The 10,838-nt window shown below is 45.3% G+C and overlaps 1 protein-coding gene across 1 annotated transcript in view; it reads left to right on the forward strand.

The window, feature by feature from the left end:
- The window catches only part of LOC141197714 (uncharacterized), a 44,604-nt gene extending 41,264 nt beyond the window's left edge, over positions 1-3,340 (forward strand). The window contains exon 8 of the mRNA XM_073662800.1: positions 983-3,340. Within this exon, the coding sequence (XP_073518901.1) occupies positions 983-2,058 (1,076 nt within the window). The 3' untranslated portion in view covers positions 2,059-3,340. The remainder of the gene's footprint in view (positions 1-982) is intronic.
- The last annotated feature ends 7,498 nt before the right edge of the window (positions 3,341-10,838 follow it).

Raw genomic sequence — 10,838 nt, forward strand, 5'->3', positions numbered from 1 at the left:
TCAATTCGCCATGGCTCAAGATCAAGCCAAAGACTATTAAATAATAATAAGAAACCACTATATTCATGAAGAGTATAAATAAATGAGATCTTCATTATTACAATGGAGAAACTTGGAAATCACCTGTCTGTGTATTTTCTTGGTCCTCTATGATGCCAAATGAATCGCAAAAACTTTTAAGTTAGTTAGAACTGCTCTAACAGGAGATATTACTGGAAGCTTCTTAGTATGGACCACTACTTTCAGAATGAATTTCACCGTGCTCATGTTATCCAGCAGACAAATCCAGGACTGGTGGTGTTCAGAACTTATTCCCGCTTATTCACCCAAGATATGGGCAGCACGGTGGCTCAGTGGTTAGCGCTGTTGCCTTGCAGCGCTGAGGTCCTGGGTTCAAATCGCACCAAGGACAACATCTGCAAGGAGCTTGTATGTTCTCCCCATGTTTGCGTGAGTTTCCTCTGGGTTCTCCGGTTTCTTCCTACTCTCCCAAGTCATGGTAGGGAAATTAGATTGTGAGCACCAATGGGCACAGCGATGATAGTGTATATAAAGCGCTGCAGAATATGGTGTTATATAATTAATGCATAATATTCAAAAGCCAACAATAGATTATAATGGAGGGAAACATATGATACACTGGTCTTTTGTGTGTCCATTCCCAGCTTTATTTGTCTGTAGGATTCTTCACGGAGAATTTAATTAGAAAAGGCTGGTGACAGGCAACACCAAAACATGGACCTATGAAGATGTTGGTTTAATTACAAAAAAAACCCAGATGGCTTGGTATCCTCTTCTGGTGCTTGTTTTGAAGTCTACTGCATGGTTGTTGCTCCAAATTATTGTTTTACCTAAAACGTAATTTTTTGCTTCATGCCTTGTAATTTGTATGAAAAGTTTTAAGTATAAAAGTTTTAAAATATCAGCATAAATTTTAGATGATTTTATTCAAAAATAAGAAAGTTGTTTCTATTCTTGGCAGATGACTGGACCTGGAGCTCAGAAGGACATTGGATATCAGATGATCGTGGTATCACACAAGAACCATACGAAGAGCACGTCATAATCCCAAATATAGCCCTTCACAGCAAAAATCTATCATCTGATCCTTTTGAACAGGTCCTATCTTCTGAGTTTTCACAGAAAGTTAAGAATAAAAACAATCACCGAAGAGATGTCGCGAAGCAAAGTGCTCATATTGGAGAGAAGCCATTTTCTTGTTCGGAATGTGGAAAATGTTTTGAATGGAAATCATATCTTGTTAAACATGAGAAAATTCACACAGGGGAGAAGCCATTTTCTTGTTCGGAATGTGGGAAATGTTTTCGAGAGAAATCGGATCTTTTTAAACATAAGAGAATTCACACAGGAGAGAAGCCGTTTTCATGTTCAGAATGTGGGAAATGTTTTAACCAAAAATGGTGCCTTGTTACACATCAGAGAATTCACACAGGAGCAACGCCATTTTCATGTTCAGAATGTGGGAAACTTTATAACAAGAGAGCAAGTCTTGTTAGACATCAGTGGGTTCACACAGGGGTGAAGCCATATTCATGTTCAGAATGTGGGGCACTTTTTACCGATAAATCATCTCTTGCTAAACATCAAAATGTTCATACGGGCGCAATGCCATTTTCATGTTCAGAATGTGGGAAGTGTTTTAAACAGAAATCAGGTCTTGTTAAACATCAGAGAATTCACACAGGAGCAAAGCCGTATTCATGCTTAGAATGTGGAAAAACTTTTACTAATAAATCAAATCTTGATAGACATCAGTGGGTTCACACAGGCGTGAAGCCATTTTCATGTTTAGAATGTGGGGCACTTTTTACTGATAAATCATCTCTTGTTAAACATCAAAATGTTCATGCAGGGTCAATGCCGTTTTCATGTTCAGAATGTGGGAAATCTTTTAATAATAAATCACATCTCGTTAGACATCAGTGGGTTCACACTGGCGTGAAGCCATTTCCGTGTTCAGAATGTGGAAAATGTTTTAGCCAAAATTCAGATCTTCTTAGACATCAAAGAACTCACACAGCGGAAAAAGCATTTTAATTACCAAAATATGGGAAAATGTTAGTGTCACATGTCTGTCAGTATATACACTTTACTTTTTCTGAAAGGCCAAAGAGGCTGCAACACCATTAACAAGAAGCACCACTAACCAAACAACACCAAGACCAAGGAGATCTCCAAACAACGCCATGAAGACCATGGAGATCTCTAAACAAGTCATGGACAAAGTCTTTGAAAAGTACAAGTCAGGGTTGGGTAATAAAAAAATATATATATCCCAATCACTGATGATCCCCCTGGAGCACCATCAAATCCATTATCAAATGGAAAGAACATGGTACCACAACTAACCTGTAGAATGTAAGCCCACAAGGGCAGGGTCCTCTTCCCTCTGTATCAGTCTATCATTGTTGGTTTGTTTACTGTACGTGATGTCTGTATCTGGTATGTAACCCCTTCTTATGTACAGCACCATGGAATATAAATTAATAACAATAATAACTAACCTGCCAAGAGAGGGCTGCCCACCAAAACTGTCAGCCTCGGCAAGGAGGGCATTAATCAGAGAGTCAGCACAGAGACCAAAAGTAACCCTGAAGAAGCTGCAGAGTTCCCAAGCAGAAACTGGAGTATCTGTCCATATGACCACAATAAGCCGTACACTCCATAGAGGTGGCCTTTATGGAAGAGTTGGCAGAAAAAAAGCCTTTACTTACAAAAATTGTAAGGTTCGTTTTGAGTTTGCCAAAAGATACGTGGGAGACTCCGCAAATGTATGGAGGAAGGTGCTGTGGTCAGATGAGACCAAAACTGAACTTTTTGGCCACCAAGGTAAATGCTATGTCTGGTGCAAACAAAAACACAGCTCATCACCCCAAGAACACCATCCCCACAGTGGTGGGGATCACAGTTGGGGCTTCATACTGTGATGGGTCACCATACTTTACTGGGGTTTGTACAGTAGGGTCATCATACTGTGCGCGTGGAGGTATTATACTGTGTTTGGGGGGCAGTTTTGTTGGCATCATACTTTATTATCGATATTATTTATTAATTCAAGGTTTTTTATCCTTTGTTTAAACACATTTACATTAGGCCATAGGGCCATATGCTTTTTACTGCTCTTACATAACATTATATTATTCCAGCATGCCCCATTTGTGATTGTTTTAATTTTATTCTAAGTTCTATTAATTAAATTGTACTTTGGGACAAGTCCTTTTTAAGTTTGTTTTCCTTAAAAGTTTCATCATTATATTTGGTAATAAGGAACAACTTCCTCAATTGTAGACATTTTTTTTTTTAATAAATATCAAGGTTGGCCCACGAATTTGTCCAAGTTTTTAATTTTGGCCCTCTGTGTATTTTGAGTTTGACATCCGTGATCTACAGTAACAACTGCATAACTTTGCAGTCTGCGATAACTTTCAATGACTTTTTACATCACTTTGGAGGAATTTCGGTAATTTTCCTTTCAGAATTATTTTCATTTGGGTACTTTGGAAGGTTTTCAAGCAAAAACTGTTCATTGAAATTTTTGCTACAACATCTCATTGAGATTCAAGTTAGGACTTCGGCTTAAACACTCTATCACCTTAATTTTTTTTTACTTTTGAGCCATTCAGAGAAAGACTTACTTGTGTGATCTTGAGACAAAGATCAGAATTCATGTTTCAGTCTGTCTTCACAACTCACGTCAGGTCCTACGGAAGCAGCACCACACCATCACACTAGTACATTTGACTGTAGGCATGATGTTCTTAAAGTGGAAGGCAGTGTTTGTCAGATGTAATGGAAGCTTCTTTTAAAAAAAAAATCATCTTTGAGTCTTCATTTCACAGAATATTATACCAAAAGTCTTGGATGTCAGCTAGATGTTGTTTTTTTAAGTAATAAGCAACAAGCCTTTATGTTCTTTTTGGTCCATCTACAAGAGACTCAAGAAAGAGGAGCTGAGAGCTCCCTCTGGGAGAGAGCTAGAGTGGTTGCCGGAGGACAACCTGACAACCCTAATACAATGCTTGGCCGACTGGGACCATGAACACCCACCGGAGGAGGTCAGTACAGACGTGGAGGATGGAAGCTCCGTGCAGGGACCGCAGCCCATGGCTGTCATCCAGATGGCGGAGGATTAACTGACTGAGTTGAGATGGATGCTGGCCGTGCTAGGAGAGCAGGCCACAGAGATAGATCAGGCGACAGTGGTAAACAAGTGTCTGGGTGTGCCTGCAGCAATAGCCCTACCCGCCCGAGAGCAGATGACAGTGGATAACCAGAGAGAGGGGCCCACATCTTTAAGGTACCAGGACATATCACAGTTCAATGAGGACACCTCAGATATTGATAAATATCTCCAGTTATTTCAGAACCTCTGCCTACTGTATGAGGTGTCAGTCAGTGACTTGGCCAGATTTTTGAGCATTGGGCTGACCGGAAAAGCTAGAGAAGCTTTTAATAAGTTGTCCTCCACGGATTGGAGATGTTACTCTACTGTTCGCAGCTCCATTAGTAGAGAAGTATGCAGTCACGCAGGAAGTTTTGGGAGACTGACCAGCCTGGTGCACATATGCATCGGGAGTTTGCCAACAAATTACATATGGCATGCACTCGCTGGATAGAAGGACTGTGGGTTCAGGAAGCAGAACATGTCTTGGATATATTCATGCTGGAACAATTTATGTCCAAGCTCTCAGGTGACTTAAAAAATGAGTGGTGGATAGAAAACTACTCAGTCTGGATGAGGCTACAAATTTGACAGATGATTGGTGTGCCAATTGACCAGGGCTATGTAGAAGGACAGCCCCAGTGAGTCGGCAATGGGCTAACAGTGAGACCCATGGACTGGCGAGAGGAGGAATTGCAGGGATTTCGGACTTCACAAAGAGGGGGAGGTTTCCTAAGCCCCCACATACGGCCCGTGTCGGGGCAAGGGGGTTAAGCTGCCATAATTGTGCACGCATGGGACACTTTGCCATGGAACGTCGGGAACATTCTAGCCCACATCATCCGTGTCCAGAAGTGGTGAACACTGTGCTGGAATGCTGCGGGAGAGGAAGAAGCATATGTGGTACAAGGACAAGTGTTCCGGTCTAGATGGGACACCTAAGCGACCATGAACCAGCATTTGCAGCCGGTCTGGGATAGATGGCGTGGAGGCTGTGGGGCTCTGACTCAGGAGCCTCTGTCACATTGATCAAAAACCATCTAGAACTGGACCAATGTATTGTTCCCTGCAGCCATATGTTAGTCAATATAGCTGGAGGAGAATCACTGAACATTCGGAGGGCCCAACTACAATTAGACTGGATCCAAAATTTTTTTTAGCCCAAAAATTTCAAAAGCACTTCCATATAATAAGTAGTGATGAGCGAGCATGTTCGCTACTGCTCGGTGCTCGCCCGAGCATCTCACTGCTCGACATGCTCGGCGCTCGCCGAGTATTTCCGGGGTTGCTCGGCGGGAGCTCGGGTCTCCTCCCTGCATGTTTGGCACTCTTTAGAGAGCCAATGAACATGCAGGGATTGCCTGCCACTCATTGTAATGCCGTAGCCATGTTGGTTGTGGCATTACAGTGATTGGCTGGCCGCACAGCGTCATCAGGTCTATATCAGACGTGGTGCCGCCATGCTCGTCACAGTCACTCCGGATCAGACAGTGTAGGGAGAGCTGCTGCTGAGCTAGGGAGAGATTCGCTTGTTTCTACTTAGTGTAGGTGTACAGACTATATTAGAGACACATATCCACCTCAACAAGCAGTCCTTCTGAGGACTAATCCATCTGCAGAGATATCAGGCGGGCAGTGTATATAGGCAGGAAGGCAGTGTATATAGCACAAGAGGCTCCATTCCAGTTCTGCCTTCTGCTGCTGTTAGATATTTCTAGACAAAGGCCCAGGTCTCAGGGCCAGGAATAATTTTTTGGGGATTGTAATCCTCATTATTTGCTTAAAAAGCAATCCAGAGAACACCGTTTTTCTGCGCCATTTGCTTGTTGGCACTGCAGAATACAGCCAGGTCCTTTCCATATTACAGCGCTAAAAATCCAGCTATTTAAAACTGTGTTTTCTCCGTCACACGGATCACATATACGTTTTCAGAAAATACTGCCATTTCGGACCTTGATTAAAAATTTGTTTCAGTGTGTCAGTGAAGCAATTGACACCAGTTTGCTGTTCAAAATAGTTGCCTACAGGCCAGCTATTTAAAACTGTGGTTTGTCCGTCACACGGATCACATATAAGTTCGCTCCAAATTCAGTCATTTGAGCGTGGAAGATATTGTCCTCCATTTAAAATGGGCAAGGCACGTGGCAAGGGACTGGGAACTGGATGTGATGGTGATGATGGTGCATGCAGAGGCCGAAGCCGTGGACAAGCTGAAATTGTGCCACAACAAACACCCACATCTTCTCGCTCGACCTTCCTGTCTCAATTAATAGGGGATCGCAGAACACCACTATTGAACCCAGAGCAGTGTCAAAAGGTTATTGGTTGGATAGCAGATAATGCTTCCAGTCACTTTGCCGCCACCACCACCACCACCTTGTCTTCCACATGGTCAAGTCTCAGTAGCTGTGAGTCTGGACCGGATATTCCTCACCCTGTACCTCTTCCTTCCACCATGCCGAGTTCCCAGAGACAACTGATCCCACACTTGGACACTCCGAAGAGCTGTTCACTTTCCCATTTATAGATTCGGGCCTCTCGCCCAGTCCACTTGAAGCAGGGCAAGAGGAGATCGTATGTAGCGATGCCCAAATATTTGAGCAGCCACGGTCACACGAAGGCGACGGTGGGAAAGTGTCCCAAGAGGTGGACGATGATGAGACACAATTGCACCACCTGTCAGGCCAGCATCATCAGGGGTGGCAAAACAACCAGCCTGACCACCACCAGCATGATCAAGCACATGGCAGAAAAGCACCCGACTTTGTGGTCCGAACCCCAGGGTCCAGGAACAGTGTCTGCAGGTGGCACCATTGCTTCTTCCGCTGTTGTGCATGAAAGCCAATCCCATGTCCATGGTGCATGCGAAGATGCCTCCTGCCCTGCACCTGTCGTTGCACACTCTCAAGTAGCAGCATCAGGAAGCACGCCCACATCCTTGTCCCAGCGCAGCGTTCAGTTGTCCATACCCCAGTCCTTGGAACGCAAGCGCAAATACACAGCCAACACCCCACAGGCCACAGTACTAATTCCCACATTTCACGACTGCTTGCGCTCGAAATGTTGCCCTTTAGGCTCGTGGAGACAAAAGCATTCCGCAACCTGATGGCGGCGGCCGTCCCTTGGTACTTGATCCCCAGCTGCCACTATTTCTTCCGGTGTGCCATCCCCGTAATACACAAGCACGTGTCCCAAAACATTAGCCGTGCCCTCAACAACGCAGTTACCGGGAAAGTCCACCTAACCACGGACACGTGGACAAGTGCTTGTGGGCAGGGACGGTACATCTCGCTGACTGCACACTGGGTTAACATAGTGGAAGCCGGGACCCAGTCGGGCCATGGGACGGAACACGTCCTCCAGACGCCGAGGATTGCGGGCCCTAGGTCAATCAGGGTTGCCCCCACAGTCTACAGCTCCTGCACCTCATCCTCCTCAGCCTCCTCCTCCTCTTCAGCCTCCATCTCCGAAATGACCACATCAGTCACAAGCTGGAAGCACTGCAGCACTGCTTCGGCCAAGTAGAAACAGGCTGTGCTGAAGCTAATATGCTTAGTTGACAAACCGCACAATGCTGAAGAGTTGTGGACAGCTCTGAAAGAGCAGGCAGATCTGTGGCTCACACCGCTGAACCTACAGCCAGGCATGATCGTGTGTGACAATGGCCGGAACCTGGTGGCGGCTCTGAGGCGAGGGGAGCTCACATGTACCACGCAGGGCCCATGTGCTTAATCTCGTGGTTCAGCGGTTTCTCAAATCCTACCCGGAGCTGCCGGATCTGCTTGTTAAAGTACGCCGCCTGTGTGCCCATTTTAGAAAGTCACCTACTGCTTCCGCCGCTTTTGCCGTGTTTCAGCAGCATTTGCAGCTTCCGGCTCACAGACTGGTGTGTGATGTCCCCACGCGTTGGAACTCTACACTGCAGATGTTGGGAAGGATTTGTGAGCAGAAGAGGGCAGTTGTTGAGGACTCCACCAAGATGGTGAGTGGCGATGACGCAATAATTAGCGTCACCATCCTGCTTCCCTGTCTTCTGAAACGCTCTCTGCTCACAATCAAAGAGGATGCATTGCAGGCGGAGCACGATGAGATGGAGCAGGGAATCATACAGGGTGATTCCACACAGCCCAGCCTCATCTCATCCCAACGTGGATTGGGTGACAATGAGGAAGAGGAGGAGGAGGAGGAGGAAGAACAGGAGCTAGTTTCATGCGCTATAGACTGTACTACCTGCACAACTGTCATACCGTCTGTTCAGCGTGGATGGCCAGAGGACAGAGAGGAGGAGGAGGAGAGCATGGTCAGTCATCCTCTTAGTGAGGACACGGAAGTCTTGCCTGTTAGCAGTCTGGCACGCATGGCTGAGATTATGTTACGCTGCCTTTCCCATGACCCTCGTTTTCTCAAAATTTTGGGTGACAGTCATTACTGGTTGGTGACACTTCTAGACCCACGCTACAAAGAGAACTTTATATCTCCTATTCCTGAGGCGGACAGGTCTACAAAAATGGGGCAGTACCAGAAGGCCCTTGTTGCGGAATTATTAAAAAAAATTCCCATCTGAAAATGCTGGCGGCAGAGGTCACAGTTCGTTGGACAACCAAGGAGTACAGGCGAGAGAGACACAAATGCAATCCAGCAGAGGCAGGGGAACACTGTCAAAGTTCTGAGACAGTTTTCTCAGCCCCTCCCATCGCACAGGCCCTGAGGCGCAGGGTACTCTCACAAGGAGTGCAAAGTTTGGGAAGATGCTGAGGGAGTACCTTGCCGTACCGTACCAATGTCCTCCGTGATTCCTCTGTGCCTTATAAATATTGGGTATCCAAGCTAGATATGTGGAATGAACTGGCTCTCTATGCCTTGGAGGTCCTGGCCTGCCCTGCAGCTAGCGTTTTATCAGAGCGGGTTTTTAGTGCCACTGGTGGAATTATAACGGATAAGCGCATCTGCCTGTCAACTGAAAATGCTGACAGGCTGACTCTTATAAAAATGACCACAGGCTGGATTAGGCCAGACTTCTCAACACCACCGAATGATAGCAGCGTAACAAACTCAAATCCAGTGTCTTTTTTTGGGAGGTGTATTCCCATGCACCTCTTCACACCCACACATGGGTATACGCTTCCTGATTTTGGCTACTTGCTCTTGTCCTTCTCCTCATCCTCCACCACCATATCACCAGGGTGACCGTGGTCCGTGATGCAACACCCACATCATTTTTTAAAAGGGTGTTTATGATGCCTGTAAAAAAAAAATAAAATTATACAGTATGTTCATGTATACCCCCCAGAGGTAAATGTTTGTCAGCCCATACACTTAGTGCATGGGCATTCCAAGTATAAGAGACCCGCTCCTTTCTAATGGGATCGTTTTTTTATGAGGCCCTCTAAGTTTCTTCCAAAGGTCATTGGAGTGCCTCCCAATTTTTGGCAGCCCTTGCATTCACTGCATAGGCCAACACTATGGGAGACCCTCTCCTTTCTAATGAGAATTTGTCATTACTGTGGCCCTGCTCTGTGTGTCTTTCAATTCTTAGTGGGGTTTTTCCTAAATTTGGTGAGCCGTTGGACTCACTGCATACCCTATAACTGTATAGCAGACCCTCTCCTTTCTAATGGGAATTTGTTGTTACTGTGGCCCTGCTCTATGTGTCTTTAAATTCTTAGTGGGGTTTTTCCTAAAATTGGTCAGACTTTGGACTCATACCCTATAACTGTATAGCAGACCCTCTCCTTTCTAATGGGAATTTATCGTTACTGTGGCCCTGCTTTATGTGTCTTTAAATTCTTAGTGGGGTTTTTCCCAAATTTTGGCAGCCCTTGCAGTCACAGCATGGGCATTACCACTATAGGAGACCCGCTCCTTTATAATGGGAACATTTTTACTGAGACCCTCCTCTATGTCTCTTCAAAGGGGTATTGGGTTGCGTCCAAATTTTTGGCAGCCCTTGCAGTCACTGGATACGCAATAACAGTATAGGAGACCCACTTGTTAATAATGTGAACAACAAAGCATAGCCGGCTGATGGCTCTCTATCAATAGCGAGGGCCGACTGCTGGCCTTTTAAGAATAGTAAGGGCCGTCTGATGGCCCTATAAAAATAGGCTTTATGACTTTCAGAGTTCCTCCATCATAAATAAAACAGGATGTGTCTGATGATGTGTGACACACCACATTGCCAGATAAGGTTGTAAAATGTTAAAATGACATTTCCCGGTGAATGCATTTGTCTCAAAAAATAACGTAAAAAAAACCCCAAAACAATAGGATCTTTCTTTAGTATAAAAAACAGCATCACCAATTTACCCTCAATGCAATCACCCTGTCCAGCTCCTGCACCTCCTCCTCCATCTCTGAAATGACCACATCAGTCACAAGCTGAAAACACTGCAGCACTGCCTTGGCCAAGCGGCAACAGGCTGTGCTGAAGATAACATGCTTAATGCTTAATTAACAAACCGCCCAGTGCTGCAGAGTTGCTGAAAGTTGTAACACAAAAGCCTGATCTGTGGCTCTCACCGCTGAGCATACAGCCAGGCATGATCATGTGTGACAATGGGCGGAACCTGGTGATGGAGAAATGACAGCCGGAGTAGATACTTTTTCCCTCTATGCCAGTCCTTTCACTGAGCTAAAGAATATCGCTGTGGTGAAA

This window comes from Phyllobates terribilis, unplaced genomic scaffold (assembly GCF_046119375.1).
Source record: "Phyllobates terribilis strain yellow unplaced genomic scaffold, ASM4611937v1 Scaffold_86__1_contigs__length_6382490, whole genome shotgun sequence".
NCBI classification, from domain to species: Eukaryota; Metazoa; Chordata; class Amphibia; order Anura; family Dendrobatidae; genus Phyllobates; species Phyllobates terribilis.